Source organism: Rhinolophus hipposideros (genome assembly GCF_964194185.1).
Source record: "Rhinolophus hipposideros genome assembly, chromosome: 10".
Lineage (NCBI taxonomy): Eukaryota > Metazoa > Chordata > Mammalia > Chiroptera > Rhinolophidae > Rhinolophus > Rhinolophus hipposideros.
Genome location: NC_138056.1, coordinates 69,799,785 through 69,824,548, shown reverse-complemented (window position 1 = coordinate 69,824,548; position 24,764 = coordinate 69,799,785). Strand labels below are relative to the sequence as shown.

At 35.1% G+C, this 24,764-nt stretch overlaps 1 protein-coding gene across 2 annotated transcripts in view; it reads left to right on the top strand.

Moving 5' to 3' along the window:
* The window catches only part of PGR (progesterone receptor), a gene marked incomplete at its 5' end in the record, with an annotated part of 99,537 nt that overhangs the window by 47,846 nt on the left and 26,927 nt on the right, over positions 1–24,764 (top strand). The window contains one exon of one of the 2 annotated variants that reach the window (XM_081064038.1): positions 12,811–13,116. The exons of the other annotated variant lie outside the window; for it this stretch is intronic. Coding sequence (XP_080920164.1) covers positions 12,811–13,116 — 306 coding nt within the window. The remainder of the gene's footprint in view (positions 1–12,810; positions 13,117–24,764) is intronic. 2 annotated transcript variants of the gene reach the window in all.

Genomic DNA, 24,764 nt, shown 5'->3' with positions numbered 1-24,764 from the left:
ACAATATTATTCTACTTCAGCTTCAGGTGTACAGAATATTGGTCATGCTCCTACACAGTCTATGAAGTGATCCTCCTGATAAGTCCAGTACTCATCTGGCACCATGACTATTTTTTAAATTATAGTTGACATTCAATATTATATTAGTTGTACGTGTACAGTGTAGTGGTTATACATGTACATAATTTATGATCAATCTCATAAATCTAGTACCCACCTGACACTATACACAGTTTTTACAATATTGACTATATTCCTTATACTTGTACTATAAATCCCAATGACTATTTTGTAAATAACAATTTGTACTTCTTTTTTTTTTTTTTTTTTTTTTTTTGCAGAATCAGTAGTGCTTTATTTCCCAAAGTGAATTTTAGGCATTTGGCAAAGTTTTAGGAAATTAAAAGAGAAAGTTTATGAGTTAATATACATAAAAACTCTTAGAAAAGCGCAAGATAAATTCCCTTCATTTTCTTTTTTTTTTTAATTTATTTATTAGTTTCAGGTGTACAAGACAAGGTACTACTTAGACGTTCATCATTTATATCCCTCACACTGTGAACCCCCCTCCCCCCCCAATTTGTACTTCTTAATCCCTTCACCTTTCTCACACAATTCCCCCATATAGTAATCATCAGTTTGTTCTCTGTATCTATGAGTCTGTTTGTTTATATTTGTTTAATTTCCTCTATGGATTCCACATATAAGTAAGATCAAATGGTATTTGTCTTTCTCAGTCTAACTTATTTCACTTAGCATAATACCCCCTAGGTCCATCCATGTTATTACAAGTGGTAAGATTTCATTCTTTTTATGGTAGAGTAATACTCCGTTGTATATAAGTACCACCACTTCTTTATCCAATCGTTGATTAATAGGCATTTAGCTTGTTTCTGTATCGTGGCTATTGTAAATAGTGCTGCAGTGAAAATAGGGACAAATATAAATTTTTGAATTAGTGTTTTGGATTTCTTTGGATAAATACCTGGGAGTGGAATTGCTGGGTCATAATATAGTTCTATTTTAATTTTTTGAGAAATTGCCATACTGTTTTCCATAGCTGCCGTATCAATTTACAATCCCACCAACAGTGCACTAGGGAGTCCTCTGCCCATTTGTTAACTGGGTTGTTTGGGTTTTTTTGGTGTTGATTTGTATGAGTTTATTTTTTAAATAAATTTTGGATATTAACCCCTTATCAAATGTATTATTGGCGAATATCGTCTCCCATTCAGTAGGCTGTCTTTTTGTTTTGGTCATGGTTTCCTTTGATGTGCAGGAAAAAAAAAAAAAACTTTTTAGTTTGATTTAGTTTCATTTGTTTATTTTTTCTTTCGTTTCCCTTGAACAAGGAGATACATCAGTAAAAATATTACTAAGAGTAATGTCTGAGAGTGTACTCAGAGTTTGCCTATAATTTCTGGGAGAGTTATGGTTTCTGGTCTTATATTTAAGTCTTTAATCCATTTGAGTTTATTCTTGTATATGGAGTAAGAAGGTAGTCCATTTTCTTTTCTTTTTTCTTTTTTCCTTTTTTTGCATGTATCTGTTCAGTTTACCCAGGACTATTTATTGAATAGACCCTCTTTATCCCAATATATATTCTTGCTTCCTTTGTCATAGATTCAGTGACCATATAGGCATGGATTTACTTCTGGGCTCTCTATTCTGTTCCATTGATCTATGTGTCTGTTTTTATGCCAATACCATGCTGCTTTGATTACTATGGCCTTGTAGTATAGTTTGATATCAAGTAGCATGATACTTCTAGCTTTGTTGTTCTTTCTCAATAATGCTTTGGCTATTCAATGTTTGTTATGGTTCTATATAAATTTTAGGATTATTTGTTCTGATTCTGTGAAAAATGCCATTGGTTTTTTTTATATGGATTGTATTAAATCTGTTGATTGCTTTGGGTGGTATGGACATTTTAATGTTAATTTTTCCTATCCATGAGCATGGTATCTATTTCCATTTATTTTTATCTTTTTCAATTTCTTTTCCGTGTCTTACAGTTTTCAAGTACAAGCCTTTTACCTTTTTGGTTAAATTTATTACTAGATATTTTATTATTTTTGATGCAAATATAAATGGAACTGTTTTCTTTCTCAACCTTGCATACCAGGAATGAATCCCACTTGATCGTTGTGTATGATCTTTTTAATGTATTACTGACTTCAGTTTGTTAATATTTGGTTGAGGATTTTTGCATCTATTTTATTGGGGATATCAGTCTATAGTTTTTTGTTTGTTTGTTTGTTTTTGTCATGTCCTTGGTTTTGGAATCAGGGTAATGGTGACCTTGTGGAATAAGCTTGGGAGTTGTCCCTCCTCTTAAAATTTTTGGCATAGTTTGAGGACAGGTGTTAATTCTTTTTTGAATGTTTGGTATAATTCATCTTTGAAGCCATGTGGTCCAGGACGTTAGTTTTTTGGGAGCTTGTTGATTACTGATTCAATTTCATTAGTATTAATTGGTGAGTTCAGACTTTCTGTTTCTTCTTGATTCAGCCTTGGGAGATTGTATGCTTCTAGGAATTTATCCATTTCTTCCAGATTGTTAAATTTTTTGGCCTATAATTGCTTGTTGTATTTTTTAAAACTTTTTGTATTTCTGTGGTGTCCATTGTTACTTCGCTATCATTTCTGATTTTATTCCATTGTTACTTCTCTATCATTTCTGATTTTATTTTTGGGGTCCTCTCTCCTTTTTTCTTGATGAGTCTTATTAAAGTTTATCAATTTTGTTTATCTTTTCAAAGAACCGTCTCTTGATTCATTGATCTTTTGTATTTTTTAGCCTTTATTTCATTTATTTCTGCTCTGCTATTTATTATTTCCTTTCTTCTACTCTTTGGGCTTTGTTTGCTGTTCTTCCAGTTTCCTAGGAGTAAAGTTAGATTATTTCTTGTGTCTTGAGGTAGGTCTGAATTGCTGTGAATTTCCCTCTTAGGACTGATTTTACTGGTTCCATAGATTTTGGGTCATTGTGTTTTCATTTCCTTTTTTCTCTAGGTAACTTTTGGTTTCTTCCTTGGTCTCATTGTTAACCCATTCATTGTTTAGTAGCATGTTATTTAGCCTTCATGTGTTTTTGTGTTTTTCAGGTTTTTCTTTATAATTGATTTCTAGTTTCACATCATTTTGGTCAGAAAAGACACTTGATGTGATTTCAATCATCTTAAATTTATTGAGACGTGTTTTGTGGCCTAATACATGGTCTATCTTGGAAAATGTTCTATGTGCACTTGCAAAGAATGTATATTCTGCTGCTTTGGCGTGAACTGCTCTAAAAATATCAATTAAATCCATCCAGTTTAGTATGTCATGTAAGGCTGCTATTTCCTTGTTTTCTGTCTGGAAGATCTGTCCATTGGTGTTAGTGGATTGTTAAAGTCCCTTACTATGATTGTGCTACTGTTGATATCTCTCTTCATGTTGGTCAAAATTTGTTTTATATATTTAGGTGATCCTATGTTGGGTGCACAGATGTTTACTAGTGTTATGTCCTTTTGTTGGGTTGATCCCTTTATCATTACTATGTCCTTCTTTGTCTCTTATTATAGTCTTTGTTTTAAAGTCTATTTTGTCTGATACAAGTATTGCTACCTCAGCTTTTTTGTTTGTTTGTTTCCATTTGTATGAAATCTTTTTCCATCCCTTTACTTTCAGTTTATGTGGGTCTTTAAATCTGAGGTAGGTCTCTTATAGACAACGTATATGTGGGTCTTCTTTTCTTACCCATTCAACTACCCTATGTCTTTACATTGAAACATTTAATTCATTACATTTAAAGTGATTATTGATAAGTACATAGTTATTGCCACTTTGTTACTCATGTTTTTGGTTTTTCATTTTCCTCTTTCTTAAAGAACTCCTTTTAACATTTCTTGTAATACTGCCTTGGTGGTAATAAATTCCTTTAGCTTTTTCTTGTCCAGGAAGCCCTTTATCTTTCCTTCCATTTTAAATGATAGCCTTGCTGGGTAAAGTAGTCTTGGTTTTAGACCCTTGCTTTTCATCAATTTGAATATTTCCTGCCACTTCCTTTTGACCTGCAAAGTTTCTATTGAGAAATCAGCTGACAGTTTTATTGGAGCTCCATTGTAAGTAACTAGTTGTCTTTCTCTTGCCACTTTTAGGATTCTTTCTTTTGTCTTTAACCCTTGCCATTTTAATTATAATGTGTATCGGTCTGGGCCTGTTTGGGTTCATCTTGTCTGGGACTCTGCACTTCTTGGGCTTGTATGTGTATTTCCTTCCCCAGGTTAGGGAAGTTTTCAGTCATTATTTCTTCAAATAGGTTTTTAATTTTTCACTCTCTTTCTTCTCCTTCTGGTACAAAGATATGAATGTTGTTACACTTGGTGTTGTCCCAAAGGTCCCTTAAACTATCTTCTTTTATATTTATGTTTCCATTTTTATTTTTTGATTGGGTGTTTTCTGCTACCTTGTCTTCTAAATCACTGATTCAGTCCTCTGCTTCACCTAATCTGTTGATTCCTTCTTGTGTATGCTTCATTTCAGTTATTGTAATCTTTATTTCTGACTGTTTCTTTTTTTTGGTTTCTTTGTCCTTCTTTATGATTACTATCTCTTTGTTGAAGTTCTTACTCAGTTCCTTATGCATCCTTATAACCAGTGTTTTAACTCTGGTAGGTTGGTTGCTTCCATTTTATTTTGTTCTCTTTCTGGAGGTTTCTCCTGTTCTTTTATTTGGAACATGTTTCTTTGTTTCCTTATTCTGGCTTCTTCTGTGTTTGCTTCTATGTCTTAGGTAGATCTCCGATGTCTCCTGGTCTTTGTTGGGTGGCCTTATGTAGTAGGCATCTTATGTGGTCCACTAGCACAATCTCCCTAATCGCCTATGCATGTGTTCCAAGAATGTTGTGTGTTGTGTGTATTCTCCTTTGTCGTTGGCCTTGATTGCTTTTGGCATGTCAGTGGGTGAGACCGAATCTCAGGCTGGCTATGAGGACTGCCTACGCCCACAGCACATGAGCTGCTGTGTGAGGCTGACCACCATAGGGGATTTGCCTCAGCAGGTTCTTGTGCCTGTTGAGACCATGCTTTGGGTGTGCCACTTGTGGGGTTAATCTGGTAGTGCTCTGGTGTGGTCTGTGGCAGGCCTCTGGGTGTGTGTTTTCTGGTGCCTCTTGAGAGGTATTCCCATGCAGGCCAATTTCAGCCTTGCCTGTGACTAGCCTGGGGTTACTTGGTAGGAGCTACAAAGCTATATTAGTTGGTGCCTGTGCTGGACCTAGCAGTGTGTGGGGGTGGTATTGCTGTGAACTGAGGCCAGCTACCACCACAGTCAGGCCAGGGGAAACTTAGCAAAAGACACAGAGACCCCATAGGCCTATTGCCACCTGCCTGCTGCCCATAAGGCTCAGCCACTGAAAGAGCCTCCTTAGGTGCACAGGCTGGAAATTGTTGACCTGGTATTGACTGTGTCTCCAACGATGCAACCCAAATGTGAGTGGGATGGATATTGAACCAAACAAGCATACCAGGAATAAATCCCACTTGATCATGGCGTATGATCTTTTTAATGTATTACTGAATTTGCTTTGCTAATATTTTGTTGAGGATTTTTGCATCTATGTTAATTGGGGATATTGCCTTAGAGTTGTGTTTTTCTTTTTTTTTTTGTAGTATCTTTCTCTGGTTTGGTATCAGTATAATGGTGGCCTTGTAAAATGAGTTTGGGAGCCTTCCTTCCTTTTCAGTTTTTTGGAATAGTTTGAGAAGGATAGGTATTAATTCTTTTTTGAATGTTTGCTAAAAATCACGTATGAAGCCATCTGCTTCAGGACTTCTGTTTGTTGGAAGTTTCTTTGCTTACTGATTTGATTTTGTTCATAGTTACTGGATTCTTCAGATTTTGTTTCTTCCTGATTCAGTCTTATTCTTTAGGTTTGCAGCATTTGTTTTGTTAGTTAGTTAGTTTGTTTGTTTCTTTTCACTTTATAGGAGTAAATATGGTATATATATATATATATATATTTCTTTAATTTGATCTTATTTGCCAAACATTATATTTAAGTTTTTTCATAATGCATATTATTCTTATTTATTCATTTTTACTGTACTATATTATTCTACCCTATGACTATCATTTATCCATTCTTACATTGATAGACATGTGTTTCCATTTTGAGTGATATCACATGTATACTGCAGCTGTGAATATTCTTGCACATGTCTCCTGGTACTCGTGTGCAAGAATTTCTACAGGTATTATATACACCTGGATGTAGAATTGCTGAGTGTAACATGTTTATCTGTTCTTTACTGGATAATGCCAAATCATTTTCAAAGTAGTTGTACCAGTTTACCCTCCACAGCAGCTCTGTATGACAGTTGCTATATTAAGTGTCCTTGCAGTTCTGGGTAGGCAGTATTTCATTAGGGTCTTAATTTTCATCTCTGGTTACCAATAAGATCATATTTTTGTTGACTATTTATAGTTTTCTTGCTCTGTGAAATGTCTATTCATGCCTTTTCTTTCTGATTTGTAAGACTACTTTGTATATTGTGGATATATATGTTGCAGATATCTAATTATAGAATGGGCAAAAAAAAAACCCAAATCTCATAAAGTGATGTTTGGGCATAAATATAAATCAAATGAGGGTACAATTTATTTATCAAGGGAAAGCTTATTTTAAGCAGGGGAAACAATGTAAAGGCCCTGAGGCAAGAACACATTCAACAAGTTCCAAAAACAACATAGGCCCCCATATAGATGGAACAAAGGGGAGAATGTAAGAGAGACTATATTTTATGTAGTCTCTATCTATGCAAGATTCTGTTGAGTCTTGTAGAGCTTGATAAAGAATTTGCATTTCACTTTAAGTAGAATGAGAAGTCATTGACAGTACTAAACAAGAAGAGACATAATCTGATTTAAGTTTTTAAAGGCTCACTCATGTGGATAGAGAATAGACTACAGAGTTGCAAAGATCAAAGCTGGGAAACCAAATAGTACATATTGCAATAGTCCAACTGTGCTTATGGTGGCTGAAATTATGGTGGAAGCACTGGCGATGGGGAAAGGGATTGGATTTTGGTTATATGTTTGTGGTAATCCACCAAAATTTGCTGATGAACTGGATATGAGGTGAGAGAATAAATGAGGGGTCAAGGATAACTCAAGAGTTTTTGTCCAGAGCAGTGGTGTAAATGGAGTCATAAAACTGGAATCTGCATTTTGGGGCCATTGCATTAAAGTTCTGCTCTAAACATATTATGTTTGAGGTGTTTATTAGACATACAAGTGGAGAAACTCAGTAGACTGTTGGTTAGCTGAGTCTAGAGTTCCCAGAAAAAGTTGAGGCAGGAGTTATAAATTTGTTAATTATCCATATCTAGATATATTAAAGATATGTGATTTTATGCAAACACGTAGAAAGAGAGTATAGATATCTAAGAGAAGTCTGAGAACTGAGCTTTGGGACCTCTAAGATTTAGAAATCAAGAAGATGAAAAAGCGCTAGCCAGAGAGACTAAAGGCATAGTCACAAGAATGAGAACCTAGTGAACAGAGTGTTACAAGAAGAAAATGATCAACTGTGTCAAGTACCACTGATGGCTTGATTAAGATGAGAGCTGAGAATAGACCATTATTTTTTGAGTGGTAGAAATCATCGGTGACCTTACTAAGAACAATTTTGTTGGAGTAGAGAGAAGAAAAACCTGATTGGGGTAGGTTCAAGGGAGAATGGGAGGAGAGGAAATGGAGAAGAGAATTATGTATCTCCACAGGGTGGAATATGCATAAGAGGAAAGACACAGTAGAGAGGTACCCATTGTGTAAATCAACTACAAAAAAAGGGAAAAAAAAAAGAATGTTTTCCCATGGATCTTCTATTTACCTAAGCCTCAAAACAAAATCAATTTATTCTGCTTACATCTCTCAAAATGACATCTATCAAGTTTAAAGAAAGACAACTATTAAATCATTCTTTCCATCTGCTTTCTTATACACCCATATCCACCCTATAGTATCTCAGCTAAAGTCTACCCCCCTTCTAGCAAAACAATGAAAGCGATATGAAAATAATTCATATTCTCTCCTGAACATAGATGAGGGAGAGAGAGAATAGAATAATAGGGTGGAGATGGTTACTGGGCCCACACACCTAGTCTCTACTTTGGTTACCCAAAACAGCAGATGCTATCATTTTTCAGAAGTACATAAATAATATTGTGATTAATAAAAAGTCACCTAAATTGTTACTGAATTCTGAGTACTTGTTGCCATTATCTACTTTCTCATTCAAAAAATGCTAAAAGTACATTTACATAAAGTTTTCTAGATTGATTTGTTTGTTATATAATAGTTGTTGTTATCAATTCTTTGAAAAAAATACCTTATATAAAATCTAGTAGAGCAATTTAAAAACCCACATTGCTGGTCACATTCACTTTAGGATTCTTGCTGTGATATTCTTATTTCACGCTCTATGTTAGTCAAAACAGCAACTTCAATAACTCAGCAAATATTTGTTGGGAGTCCACTGTGTGGTAGACAGTTTGTAAAGCTTCAGATCTACATTGGTAAATAAAACAGACCTGCCCCATCCTCATGGGACAATTAGCCTAGTAGAGGAGGCTGTGGGCTCTGAAGGAAACAAATGCAGCAACAGAGAATAACAACAGGGAAGCTTCTCAGAAGGGTGGTCAGGAAGAAATAATAATGTATTCTTTCACTCATTCAGCAGACATTTATTAAGGTACTACAAGAAACTGAAGAGGATACACAAAGCTGACAAAAAGGTGGTAACTTTATTGAAGATCAGTTAAGGACAAGGCAATTTTGTCTTTAACATTTTTCTTCTCTTAACATTATCTGATTTGTATTTACAACTGTGTATGTGGTTACAGAATTTATATATTTAAATTGCAACCACTTTTGGGTTCTGGACCTTAACTTGAAAAGAAAAACAATCCTGTATGTGTTTTATTCTAATATATGATTTAACGAAAGCAATTAAAAGTAAGATTTTTTTTAAAAAGTAAAATTAATAAAGATGTCCATGTATCTTTACCCTTCATATTTTATATAATATCAGGAGTTAAGGTTAACTGTATTTTTTATAACAGCTACTTGTTTTTATTCAACTAGCTAAGAAAAATTAGTGACTGGGTGTTAGACAGTGGAACTAATGAGGTTCAAATCATAGGCTTGATCTCAAAAGCAAACCTTATAGAGAAAAATATTCTAAAGTAGTGCTTTCCAAACTGTTAGTTCTGTGAGAGATTAATAATTTTTTTCATCAAGTAAAAAGGCCAGACATATTTGGGAAACACTGCATACTAATATTATTCCCTTAGAGAGTCAGAAGCCGTACAATGTATTGAAGGTTCTGAGATATACTAAGTTGGGTAAGGATACTGCTTTAACTTTTCTAATCCAGCATTGTTTAAACATATACAACCATAGAAGCCTTTGTGATTTGTTTGGAGGGTTTTGGAGGGAGGGGAGAATAGGTGATTAGGAACACTTGCGAATACCACTAAATAGTATACATACTAAATAGTTATAAATACATACTAAATACTTATAGTTTCCCTTCCTCTCTCACTTCTTTCCAATCGAGTTCCAAAATTACAGCCAACATTAGTGAGTGTCTGCTACCGTGTTATCCCGAAAATAGGACAAACACTCTATCACATCCTTTGCACATTTTCTTACCTAGTCTAATTGTGGTATTGAGAGGTATATGTCCTATTTAAAAGATGAGTAAACTGATACCTGGACAAGTAAATTTATCCATCCCAGGCATAAAGCTTTTAAATGACAGCATTCATACCCAGATATGGCCAACCCAAAGAGTCATTATGTCTCTTAAGATACATTTTTGGAAGACCAAACTGATATTCATTATAGGGGGAATGTAGTGTAGAAGTGGCAAGATTGTACCTATTTTAGCACTTTAGGAAAACATCTCTCAATACAATTTTTCAGTTGTTTAATATAATTCTGTTGTGCAAAGTTCTCCTTTGATTCACATTGCTTGATTAGCTCCAAATCATTAGCCTGCAGATTTAGAGAAATAAAGGCTATTTGAAGGGGCAGCAGTGTGGTCTACTGGAAAGACCATAGTCTTTTCCTCACCATATTATTTAATCTTTCCCCATTCCCTCAAATCACAGATTTTGCTCATAGTACATAACACTATTTGGTATTATTTTACTCTTTGTATATGGGCCTTCTCCATCTTCCTCCCAGAATATAAGCTCCGTGAAAGTAGATACCTTCTTCACTGCTGTAGTTTCAGAACTTTAAACTGTGCCTGATACATAAAACCACTCAATAAATGTTTTATGAGTGAATGAAAGAAAGAATAAAGGAAGATAATCCTTGATTAATATCTCTGTTCTGGCATTTATTAGCTTTATGAACTTGGCCAATTACTTAGCCTCTATAAACCTATTCCTCATCTTCAAGATGGAAATGGTAGTATTTATTTCAAATGGATAAGCTGTAAGTTAAATTAGATTAGATATATAAATGGCCTAGTTCAATATTAATTCACCTTTCAACTTTGCTTTTATCATGTGTCCTCCTTTTTTTCACTGGAACTCATGAAAGACTGGATTACGAGCAGAAATACAAATAATTGGTATATTAATTCAGACTCCACTTTATGTAATCAGCACATCAGGAAATTTTCTTGGAATTTATTTTGGGTGTAAGACTCTAAAGTTTGATCAAAGTGTAAAACATTTGCTTTGGTTTTCAGAGATTCCAGAATTTCATTGTGTAATCAAATCTTGATAAAACCAGAACCGAAAGGGCATGAAAAAGAAAGAGGAGGTTAAAGTAAATTCGAAGGAAAACAATTTTAAGTTATTGTTGGGGAAAAGAGGAGGGTAGGTATATATCGTATTTTCAGTTAACCATAGTATTTTAAGATTGGAAGGATTCTTAAAAAAACATTTCGTTCAACCTTTGTCCTCTTTCCCATGATCTCTTGCCTAAACCTGTTTACCAGAATCTCACCAAATGAACATGCAATTCTTTTCTGAAACGGTGAGCTGTATCATTCTAATGCTGGGCATGCCACCTTCTCTACTCTTCACTTTCTCAATCTACGAGTTAATAATACTTATCTTTCAAGATTGTGAGGCTAAATGATACACATAAAATCCCTGGCATATAGTAGGTACTCCATAAATGTTACTCAGTTGTTCTTTTTTTCAATTTTGTCTAGAAATTTATTAGCTATAATTAATCTATTACAGTAGATAATCTGGACAGAGTAAAATTATTTAATTTTTTTATTTGCTCTGATCTATCCACTTTCATTTCTCTTAAAATTCCCGTTACTTGTCTTCCCTCTAGTGATTCATCCCTTCCCCAGGGAGCCCAACTGATCTCTGTAAATAGTCCTGAATCCTTTTTTTACATTAACCCTGGCACTTGTTTCCTCATCACCCACAGGTTCTAGCTCAACTCCTTGGGGACTTTATAGAACATGTAATCATTTCCTTTATGGCAGTACCTGAACTCAGAAATCACAAAGGCAAATATTTAGAGACCAGGCAGATAACTCAACTGGATAGAGTGATAAGACTTAAGAAAACTGACCAGTGGCCTTCTACCAGTTTGTGGTGGGAACTGGAGCACATAGGAGTGCCCAGGCGCCATTCAAAAGCAGCAGCTGCAATTCAGTTCTAAAAGATTTCTGCCATCCAACTAATTCAGGGATGTTTTCATAACACTAGAAAGTACTGTATTAGCCAAACAAAATATGTCCATAGGGCATATCAGGCATTATGTCTATCAGGCTGCAACCTCTGCTTAGATAATTACAAATAGTTATCAGGCTTCCCTTAACCTTTTGTCCTGGCTAACCAGCACAGCCACTTCATACTGTTAAGTAGCCTATGCCTGGATAGAGCAGGTTGGGGCTGAAATCCAGCCTGTCCTTTGATCGCCAGGACCTTCTCTAATTCACTCCAAGGCACCTGTGAGCTAACATCAGCCCAGCTGAACATCCTGGTTTCCTTCAACCATTCTTCATGATGCAGATTTTCTACTCATCTCGTCAGCTGACTTTTTTTTCTAGCACATCATAATTAATCAAAGTGGAAATTCTAGAAATCGTGTAGAAATACATAGGTGGCCTGACCAGTACAGGGTGTAGACTCTCTTCCCTTACTTAGAAATGAGTTCTTAATTTGGGGTACTTAGATCTCGTAGTAGTCCATATATTGATTTCAAGGAATTTCAAGGGATTTATGAACCCTCTTGAAAAATGTGTGCAAGATTTCGTGGAGTTTGTACATGTATATGCCTACATTTTAACAGACTTTTAAAAGAACCCAAAAGAAGATTCAACATCTACTAAAGACTGTTCCAATTAGTGTAGTTTGTAGGATTAGCTTCGGGGAGGCAGTCCTGTCAGAATATTGACCAATACTGAGCTTAGTCTGTACTAAAAGCCATTTGTCTTTTCATACATGTTGCTGCAAAGCTCAATAATCTCTCTCTCTCTCTCTCTCTCTCTCTCTCTCTCTCTCTCTCTCTCTCTCTCTCTTCTCTCTCTCTCTCTCTCTTTCACACACACACACACACACACACACGGAGGATATTGGTGTAATTACCTACACCCCACTAACCCAATTAATGCTGGTGTAATTAATTCTTTAATCTCAGTCTGAGACCTAACATACTCAGTTTCCTTTTTTGAGCTAAAAACCTATAATGTTATGATTCTAAGATTTAAGAGAAATAACACTCTGCTGGAAGATTAGTTGATATGTGTTTACATTCACTTTTTCTTTGCTTCTCTTTAGGTCGAAAATTTAAAAAATTCAATAAAGTCAGAGTTATGCGAGCACTAGATGCTGTTGCTCTCCCACAGTCCATGGGCATTCCAAATGAAAGTCAAGCCCTAAGCCAGAGAATCAGTTTTTCACCAGCTCAAGACATACAGTTGATCCCCCCGCTGATCAACCTGCTGATGAGCATTGAACCTGACGTGATCTATGCAGGACATGACAACTCCAAACCTGATACCTCCAGTTCCTTGCTGACAAGTCTCAACCAATTAGGCGAGAGACAGCTTCTCTCAGTCGTCAAGTGGTCTAAATCACTGCCAGGTGAGAATCATTTGTAAGTAGTAGCGTGTAATAAAAAAGGTTACTGTCTATTGTACTAGTAGATAACTACATAAAATAAAACAGTCTGTGCAGTAATTAATGTAAACAGCCGGTGAGAGTACGTGTTTCATCAGTTCAAAATATTTATGTAGGATCCTAGATTGCCTATTTGTCTAGCACCCTACTATGTGCTATAGAGATACAAAAGATGTAGATAACACTCTGAGTCTTATTGATGAACCAAGAATTGCATACCTGAAACAGTTAAAGAACAGCATGAGTTTGTGGATAGATAGACCCAGAAGGTATTATGCTAATACCCACAATCTTCTCAAAAAGGTCTAGTGCATTCTAAACCCCAATGTGCCCAAGCTCAATTGGTTGAAAATAATTAAAACTCAATTGATCTATTTATATAACAAATCAAAATAGTATTCATGGTACAGTAGGGTATCTAGAGTTAATTAAGAAACAAATTCCTGAATATAAAAAACTAAATAATTTTGACAGAAATGAACCTCCAGTCATTATTTTCCCTAATTTATATCCAGACAAAGGGGGTAACAATAAGAATTTAAATCATACCATCACAAAAGGGTGTCAAGCTGTTTTTACTCTCTCAGCACCACTTTACAGGAGCCAGGAGGTTGAAAGAATTACAAGGATGCAGTTTTCACTTGGCCAAATCTTAGACTGCAGACCCAGAAGACCATATGGGTAGCAATTGCTTGTGGAGGTGTTAATCCTATAATTAGAAATAGAACTTTTTAAAAATTACTTCTCTTTACACCGATAATAATCCTTATACTCCTTTAGACTAATTTATTTTTCCAACATCTGATCAAGAATTAAACATATAATGTCATTTTAGTCTCCAAGTAAATTCAATAGCCTTTTAAAAACATAATTCCTTCCCAATTTGCCTTAATGTATTTTTCAGTTATTATCCTACCTGAAAAGGTTGAAATACAATAGATAAATTGTTACTGAAAATTAAAGTTTACATGAAACAGCAAGAAAAATAAATTCCTGGTTGTTGAATATTTTTTTAGAAATACATGTTGAGAAAAGTTAATAAAATTCACTCTTTTAATGGAGATAAAGTAATTACATAGAACAATCAAAATGCCTGGATTCTTATTAGCTTCACTCTTGCTGAAAGGCCTTGGAGAGGTAATAATTTTTTTATTAGAAAAGTTCTGAATGTTTAAATCTTACAGTAAAGTTGTTATCAAATTTGATACCTTTATTAAATAAAAATATTACAGTAGCATTAATTAACTTTTCCTGTTTAAAAATGAGGATTTAAATGTATGCTTATCTTTTCTCGGTTTTTCTATTATTTAGAAAAGGGGATTTCTTATTTTTTTGTTGATATAGTTCACATTTCTTTTGTTGCTATTTTGGAGGTTCTTTACTGTTTAAAAAGATACTGGTACCAGTTGGCAAAGTTAGAAAATAACCAGCTAGAATTTAAAAGATAGGATAAAAACTAAGTAAATAAACTAAGTGAGCTTTTTAAGTTGAAACTGTTATCTATCAAGAGTTTTTACCTCCACACACCCTTAAAAAGAGTGAGAGGAAATTTTTACACTGAATTTGGTGGCAACATTTTTAATGTTGCAAAATGTAATTCATGGGTAAGTAAATAGGAATGATGGCATCACCAATATTACATGTACTGGTTCCATTAACTGTACGGTAAAGGAATCATTATTATAAAGGATTGTTTGTCACATGATCTTTTAAACCATATTCGAACAGCCTGCATTCTGGAGTAACTGGAATGAATGGTGAAAGCAGTTTATGAACCAGAGTGAAAGGACTTGGAGAAACACATGTATATAAAATAACATGGTATCATTAGCTGCTCAAAACCTTTCAGTTGACTTTAAAGCAGAGTACAGGTTTCATTCACTTGATTCACTCAACAAATGTCTATTGTATACCTACTGTGTGCAAGACCTAACAGATAAAACAGTGGTGGTAGAAAGAGAAGCCAGAAGGCTGTGCTACGGCGTGAATTCATATTGACGTAGCACATCCTAGCATCTGGTCATCAGTTTTGCACAGAGGAGAAGCTTATTTTATCCATTCACTCACATGTGTTTATTTCTTTTATTTTTTAATGAAAGTTGACATGCAGTGTTATATGACTTCAGGGGTACAACATAGTAATTAGACATTTATATACCTTATGAACTGATCACCAAGCTAAGTCAAGTCCCCGTCTGGCACCAGGCATAATGTTGTTTCAGTATTATCATCCCATGACAACAGGTAGTTTGTACGTCTTAATCTCAAATTTTTCAGCCATTCCTCCACTCCCCCCTCCCATCTGGCAACCATCAGTTTGTTCTTTGTGTCACTGAATTCATTTCTGTTTTCTTGTGTTCATTTATATTTTTAGATTCCACATATAAGTGAAATCAGATGGTATTTGTCTTTTTCCGTCTGATTTATTTCACTTAGCATAATACCCCCTGGATCTATCTATCCACGTTGCTGCAAATGGCAAGATTTCATTCTTTTTGATGGCTGAGTAATATTCCACTGTATATATGTACTACATCTTCTTTATCCATTCATCTATTGATGGACACCTAATCTGATTCCACATCTTGGCTATTGTAAATACTGCTGCAGTGAACATCGGGGTGCATTATCTTTTCATATTAGTGTATTGTATTTCTCCAGATAAATACCCAGAAGTAGAAATGCTGGGTCACATGGCAATTCTATTTTTAATTTTTTGAGTAACCCCTATAATGTTTTCCATAGTGGCTGCACCAGTTTACAGTCCCACCAACAGTGCACGAGGGTTCCCTTTTCTCCATATCCTTGCTACTACTTGTTGAGTTTTTAATAATCACATTTCTGATAGGTGTGAGGTAATATATCACAATGGTTTTGATTTGCATTTCCCTGATCATTAGTGATGTTGAACCTCTTTTCATGTGTCCCATCTGTATATTCTCCTTAGAGAAATGTCTATTTTGGTCCTCTGCCCATTTTTTAATTGGATTTGTTTTTTCACGTTGAGCTGTATGAGTTCCTCATAGTTTTTGGATGTTAACCCCTTATTGGATATATCATTTGCAAATATATTTTCCCAGTCACTAGGTTGCCTTTTTGTTTTGTTGATGGTTTCTTTTGCTGTGCAGAAGCTTTAGAGTTTGATGTAGTCCCATTTGTTTATTTTCACTCTTGTTGTTTTTGCTCTAGGATACATATCCAAAAAGATTGGCTAAGACCAATGTCAAAGAGTTTGTTGCCTATATTTTCTTCTAGAAGTTTTATGGTTTTATGTCTTACATTTAAGTCTTTAATCTGAGTTTATTTTTTGTATATGGTGTAAGAAAGTGATCTAGCTTTTTTCTTTTCTTTCTTTTTTTTGCATGTGTCTATCCAGTTTTAACAACACCATTTATTAAAGAGACTGTCTTTACCCCATTGTATATTATTACTTCCTTTGTTGTAGATTAATTGACCATATAAGAGTGGTTTTATTTCTGGGCTCTCTATTCTGTTCCATTTATCTATGTATCTGTTTTTGCCCCTGAACCATGCTATTTTAATTACTGTAGTTTGTAATATATTCTGATATCAGGTAACACTATACCTCCTACTTTGTTCTTTTTTTTTTTTCAATACTGCCTTGGCTATTCAGGGTCTTTTGTGGTTACATATAAATTTTAGAATTGTTTGTTCTAGTTCTGTGAAAGCCCCATTGGCATTTTCATAGGGATTGTATTGAATCTGTAGATTGCTTTGGGTAGTATGGACATTTTAATGATGTTAATTCTCCCGATCTATAAGCCTAGTATATACTTCCATTTATTTTTATCTTCTTCCATTTCTTTCTTCATTGTCTTACAGTTTTCCAAGTACATCATTTAACTTTTTGGTTAAATTTATTTCTAGGTGTTCTTTTTGATGCAATTGTAAGTGGAATTATTTTCTTAATTTCTCTTTCTGATAGTTTATTATTGTTGTATAAAAATGCAACCTATTTCTTAAAATTAATTTTGTGTTTTTCAACTTAACTGAATTCATTTATTAGTAATAATAGTTTTTGTGTACATGTATGTGGATTCTTTAGGGTTTTCTTTGTATAGTACCATGACCCCTGAAAATAGTGACAGTTTTAATTGTTCCTTTCCAATCTGAATGCCTTTTATTTCTTTTTGTTGTCTGATACTGTGCCTAGGACACCAATACTATATTGATTAAAAGTGATGATAGTGTGCATACTTGTCTAGTTCCTAATCTTGAAGAAAAAGCTTTCAGTTTTCACCATTGAATATGATGTTAGCTGTGGGTTTGTCACATATGGACTTCATTATGTTGAGTTATATTTCTTCTATCCCCACTTTGCTGATTGTTTTTTTTTTATCATAAACAGAGTTGGATTTTGTCAAATGTTTTTTTCTGCATCTATTAATATGATTTTTATCCTTTATTTTGTTTATGTGTTATATCATGTTAATTGACTTGTTTATATTGAACCAACTTTCCATACTAGAATAAATCCCACTTGATTGTGGTGTATGATCTTTTTAATATATTGCTGAATTTGGTTTGCTAATAATTTATTGAGGAATTTGTATCTATGTTTATCAGGGATATTAATCTGTAATTTTTTTGTAGTGTCTTTATCTGTTTCTTTTTAAAAAATCAGTGGGCTTGCAGAATGAGTTTGAGAGACCTCTTTTTTTCAATTTTTTGTTGGGAGTTTGTTGATTACTGATTCTGTTTCGTTACTAGCAATCGGTCTGTTCAGATTTTCTTTTTCTTCTTGATTCAGTCTGAACTATTTTATCTTTCTAGGAATTTATCCATTTCTTCCAAGTGTCCAATTTGTAGCATAAAATTTTTGTAGTATTTTCTTATCCATTGTATTTCTGTGGTATTGGTTGTCACTTCTCTTTCATCTGATTTTTTATATACTGAGCTCTTTTTTATTGACGAGTCTGGCTAAAGGTTTATCAGTTCTGTTTATCTCATCAAAAAAACAACTCTTAGTTGAACTGGTCTTTTCTATTGTGTTTTTGGTTTTTTGGGGATTTTTTGTCTCATTTCATTTGTTTCTCTCTGATTTTTATTATTTACTTCTTATACTTACTTTGGGCTTTGTTTGTTCTTCTAGTTCATTTAGGTATAAGATTAAATTTCTTTTTTTCTTTTCTTTTTTTTTTTTTGATATTTTTCTTGTTTCTTGAGATAGGCCTGTATTGCTATGAATTTTCCTCTGCCACTGCTTTTGCTGTGTCCAATAGATTTTGGGGTCCTTGTGTTTCTATTTTCATTTCTCTTAAGATATTTTTTATTTCTTCATTTATCTCTTCATTAACTCATTCATTGTTTAATAGCGTATTGTTTAGCCTCCATGTGTTTGTGAGGTTTTGTTTGTTTGTTTTCTTCTTGTAATTGATTTTTAGTTTCATGCTATTGTTATCAGAGAAGTTGCTTGATATGATTTCAATCTTCTTGAATTTATTGAGACTTCTTTTGTGGCCTAATGTGGTCTATCCTGTAAAATGTTCTATGTACACTTAAAAGGAATATAAACTTGCTGTTTTTGGGTCAAATGTTCTGCTCTGTGGGTATCTGTTAAGCTCATCTGATATAATGTGTCTTTTAAGGATACAGTTTCTTTGTTGATATTTGTCTGAGTGTTCTATCCATTGATGTAAGAGAGGTGTTAAAGTCCCATATTATTGTATAACTGTCAATCTCTTTATGTCTGTTAATATTTGCTTTTTGTATTTAGGTGCTCCTATGTTGGGTGCATAGATATTTACCAGAGTTATATATATCCTTTGTTGTATTGATTCCTTTATCATTATGTAATGTCCTTTGTCTCTTGTTACAGCATTTGTTTTAAAGTCTGTTTTGTCTTATATAAGTATTGCTACTCCAGATTTTGATTTCTATTTGGATGAAATATCTTTTTCCATCCTTTCACTTTTGATTTGTGTGTGTCTTTTGATCTAGAGTGAGTCTCTTGTAGGCAGCATATGTACTGGTGTTGTGTTTTTTTATCCAGTAAGCCACTCTATGTCTCTTGATTGAAGTTTTTAATCCATTTAAATTTACAGTAATTATTAGTTAATAATGAGACAGGTATATAGTTATTGCTATTTCATGTTTTCTGGTTTTCTTTGTGATTCTTCTTTATTCCTTCTCTTTGCTTTCTTGTATGTTGATGACTTTCTGTAATTTATGCTTGGATTCCTTTTTCTTTATTTATTTTTTCTGTATACCTATTATAGATTTTTGGTTTGTGCTTCTAATATACCAACTTATATTTATAACAGTTTACATAGATGGTCAATTAAGTTCAAAAGCATTATAAAATCACTACATTTTTTACTAACCCCCACATTTGGTTTTGTCATCTTCTTTTATCTCTTTTGTATATGTGTGTATCCCTTAATTTATTATTGTATTCATACATGATCTTACTGCTTTTATCTTTTAACCTTCGTGCTAGCTTTATAATAGGTTGATTCACTACTCTCACCAAGAGTTTGCATTTGTCATGAGATTTTCCCTTTCCTATGCTTTTTTTAAATTTTATTTTTGGTTTTAGTCAATTATTTTCTACAAGGAAGTCCCTTTAACATTTTTTATAATTTTGGTTTATTGGTGATGTACTCCTTTAGCTTTTGCATGTCTTGGAATCTATCTCTCCTTAAGTTCTAAATAAAAACCTTGCTGGGTAGAATATTTGTGGTCATAGGTTTTTTTTTTTTCTTTCATGATTTTGAACATATGATATGGATCCTCCCTGGCCTGCAAAGTGTCTGTTGACAAATCAGCTGACAGTCTTATGGGAGCTCCCTTATATGTAACTAGCTGCTTGTTTCTTCCTACTTTTAACATTCTCTCTTTGTCTTTAACACTTGGCATTTTAATTATGATGTGTCTTGGTGTGGACCTCTTTGTGTTCATCTTTGGGACTGTCTGCACTTCCTGGAATTATATGTCTCTTTCGCTTGTCAGGCTAGGGTAGTTTTCAATCATTGCTTTTTCAAGTAGGTTTTTGGTACCTTCTGTTCTTCTGGAATCCGATGGTGTGTATGTTAATACCAGTGGTGTTTTCCCAGAGATCCTTTATGCTAGCCTCATTTTTTCTTTTTGCTGGTTTGATTGGGTGGGTGTGTACTACTACCTTGTTTTCTCAATCTCTGACTGATTAGATTTTTTTGCTTCATCTAATCTGCTGTTGGTTCCCTCTACTGTACTTTTCAGTTATTGTATTCTTCATTTCTGATTGGTTCTTTTTTATATTCTCTATCTCTTGTTGCAGTTCTCACTGAGTTCATCTATTCTCTCGAGTTCATTGAGCATCTTTATTACCAATGTTTTGAACTCTTTACCTGGTAGTTTGCTGGTCTCTATTTTGTTTAGTTTTTTTCCATGTGCAGTTTTGTCCTGTTCTTTTATTTGAGATGTGTGTTTCCTCATTTTGGCTAGCTCTGTGTGTTTGTGTCTATGTATTAGGTAGATCTACTACATCTGCTGGGCTTGAAAGAATGGCCATATATAAAAGGTATCCTGTGGGGCCCAGTAGTGCAGTAACCCCTGGTCACCTGAGCCAGGCGCTCAAGATGTGTTTTCCGTGTGGGTTGCATGTACCCTCCTGTTATAATTGGACTGGACTGCTACTGGCATGTGGGAGGGTGGGGTTGACCCTCAGGATGTCTGTGACAGCCAGCTGCAACTACAGTGGATAAGCTGTTGTATGGGGGCTGACTCCAGAGATTTGGAGTCACTTTAGCAGGGCCCTGTTGCCAGTCAAGGACTCTGTTCTGGTGTGTCATATGTGCAGTTCCTTGGGTGGGGCTCTGTTGTGGTCTGAAGCCGGCTGCTGGGTGTGTCATGTCTGTAGTCTCTTGGAAGGGGCTTGAGTGTGGGCCCAAGGTCAGCCACCACTTTTGATGAGTTTGGGTGATCAGCAGTTAGTCCATACTTGTGCCATGTTTAGGACCATTCAGTGGGAACTACGATGTGATCCAAGGACAGCTGCCACTTGTGCTGGGCTTGAGGCCACTTGTTGGAAGCTGCAGTGCAACCTGAGATCAGCAACCATTTGGGTGAGGTTTGTAGGCCTTTGGGGGAGTCTGCAGTATTGAGACTGGCTGCCACTCATGTAAGGTTTGCAAACCTTTGGGCTGCAAGAGCTGAGGCTTTTGTGTAGGGTCTGGAGCCAATGAAAGAGGGTCTGGAAGAGGCTGTGGCTGTTGAGTAGGACAAAATCTCAGGGAGAATCCAAGTCTCAGCAAATGGTGTTATCCAGGTTAATGGATACTGACAGATTTTTGTGCCTGCTTTCTCAGATCCAGTTGGGTGGGACGAGAGCTCAACAAAAGAACAGTGGTGCCTGTCAGCACTTGTCTCTTGAGAGACTTCTCCCCATTCTGCCCCTCCAGCCCTCACCTTAAAGTTAATCAATTTAATTTCTCCCTGTATGAACCAGGCACTTCTTGAGATGTTGCCCCCGTGCTGGAACTTGGAGTGATTAAGTGCATGAACCTTTTACTAGCAATGTCTCAATCTCCCCCAGTCTTCTGTCTCCCTAGGATATAATCCTGGCTGTTTTGCAAAGCCAGCTGTCATAGGAACTCCTCTTCCTGCCATGTATGCCCCAGGCAAGAGAGCATGGTCTGGGGCTTGGACCCCTCACTCCTCAGGGGGCCCTCCACAGCCAAGCTATCTCTCTCATTTATCAGTCATCATACCATGGGTATAACGGTCTGTCCAGGCCATGTCTCCGCCCCTCCTACTCATATCAGTGTGGCTTCTTTAAAAATCTATTCTTAGTTATAGGAATTCTATTCAGCTTGTCTTCAGGTGGTTCTTAGTAATGGTTGTTCTATAATTTAGTTGTGATTTTAATGTCTTCATGGGAGGAAGTGAGTTCAGAGTTCAACTACTCCACCATCTTGACCCCACTTGACTCTCCATTTACTCACGTGTTATTGCCCTGTGAAAGACTGACTTTTGTTAATGAAGCTTACTAAAACACCGGGATGTCAGTTTACTTATGTAAAGTGCAAAAAGAAAAAAGGAAGAAAAAGATACTACTAGGGATACATGTTGGAATATCAGGTCATTCTTTCACAATAAGAAAATGTATTTGGGAATTCAGATTAAGATCACATTTAGAATGATAATCCTAGCAAAGGTGATAGCATGCATGAGGGCCCCAAACCTCTCTACAAGTCCCTGAGAGGTTTCTTGTTGCCAGGTCAAGACTTCCTCATTTCCTTTTGTCTATGCTCTTCTATTATCTTGGACCTGTTACAATCATTGCAGTTCATGTGACATCTCTCTCATAATATTTCAGAGATATCTTTGTTTCTATTGTTAAACAAACAAAAACTTTCACAGCCAAAAGAGTTTCTAAAATAAAGGGTTTATTGAACCAAAGCTAGCCAGAAAATGACCAGGTCCTGGGATATGAAGTCTAAACCATCAGCAGTGGGGCCAGATGGAGAAGACATGTCTACCATCCTGAAGTTGATGGGCTCTTTTATACGTTATGTTTTCAGGAAGAAAGGTGTAAGTGGTTTTGAAAGAAATTACATTGGCTACAAATAAGGGAGGGGGTGGGAAAAGGTGAAGTGGGGGCCATTCTAGGATAGGTGCACAGTCCACGAGGAAGAAATAGTTACTACTTTTGATTGGTTGTATGTAAGAATCCTGAAAGTTCATTGCATAAGCAGAATGAGGTATCTGATGGTCAGCTACTGTTTTTTAAATAGCCGTGTGGAAGTTTATGCAAATCTCCAACATACATTCAGGAATGTGAGCAGTCTTTTATTAGTTGGGCCACAGCTACTAACTGGTTAATTATTCTTGTCTCATTCTCTCACTCCCTGGCCTGCTGTAATTTAATTGAGGACATCTCAGAATGTGTCACTATTTAATGGAGACTTGGAAGATGCTTTAGCCTCATGACAGCACATTTACAAATGACCTCATAGGACCATTGCATCTGACATATTGCATTTATATGTGAATGATTTTACATTGATTTTTAGCTGTAACTTCAATGGGTGATATTTTCTTAGTTGGAGTTTGAAGCAACACAATATTTGTGAAATTTAAAATATGAACAAGACACATTCTTTCTGTTAAGGAATTTTCAATCCAATGGGATAGATAAGATACTCAAACATCTGCAGTGACAATGACATAAGATACAGATATAAATGGGGACAGAAGAACATTTGGGGCTTCAGGGACTAGAGAAGGCTTCAGAGACAAGGCGTCAGTTAAACTGCACCTTGAAAGAGAACTGAGACTTTGATAAATCATGATAAGAGAAAGCATTCCAGATAGAAGGAATAGTACAACTGATGATATAAAATATGGAAAGCACTAAATATGTTTGGTGAATAATATATTAGACCAGTATAAGAATGGTTCCCAATTTTTTTCAAGTATGAGGTTTCCTTTGTAACATAAAAACTGCTATACCTCTCCCCACAGCATAGTAATTAAAAACTTTTAATAGCTGCTGATTTAGAAAATACATTTATGCATATGGTTTCTCAAACACTACTACAATAAGTACTGACCTCCTGGGGGTTTTATCATGCAAGTATTAAAAAAACACTGACAATAAATTTATTTTACAGAAAGTAGCAGAGAAGTAAATTTGCAGGCATAAGTTACGAGCAGTCTTGCAAGTCAGGATAGACTTTGGAAATTAAATTAATAAATACTCATTCCCAATTCAGTTTCACTTTTAAATATTATTCATCCCATATATCAATATATTGTAGCAGAACTGATGTGACAGAGGGGCTTGGAGAAAATATTTTATTTTTTTGTTGATTTTACCTTGATCTTCTATTTCTTTGGTGAAAAAAAAATCTATTCAAGTCAGTGCTTGACACTTTTAAACATTGCATTTTTGAAGAAATACCTTACTTCTTCGTCTGTAAGCAGACTACTTGCGATCATCAGTATCAAAAGATTGAAATAGTCTTTTGCCTCATTTTCTAACTTTGAAAAATGCCAAAATAACTTTTGAGTCAATGATAGCCATTGCATGTGTGACAAAGGATTTTTTCTTTCTTCCAAAATAAAATGAATCAATCAAATCACTCCCCCCAAAAAAAGTGATGGGGAAGAAATGAGAATAGCCTATTAGGAGTAAGTTAGGCTTTAATAATACTTTATGAAGAATTTCAAAAATGATTTTTGTAGCATCCTATAAAACTGAAATTATTTTTGCCAATGCCAACAAAATTATTTACTTACCAAATCAAATGAATACTTTCAAGTCCTTACCATGTTTCACATGACTGTGGGGCCACTGACAAAGTAACCATTTCTTGCTGAAACTCTTCCTTTGGCATTCATCACTTCCTTTCTCGGGAGATAACATTTCTCTCAATATACGAATTTTCTGTTTCCTTTATAGATTTGTTCTTACACTCCCATAAATATGGCATTTCCTGGGTTCCCCCTTGTGCTCCAGCAGTTTCTCACCCTTTACAGTCTGGATGAACTCCTTCATAGCCTTGTCTTCAACAACCACTGTATTCTGATGACTCCTAAATACATATTTTTAACCCGCACCCTCTACTGAACTTATTGGACCACATATTTTAACTGCTTTTTGTACA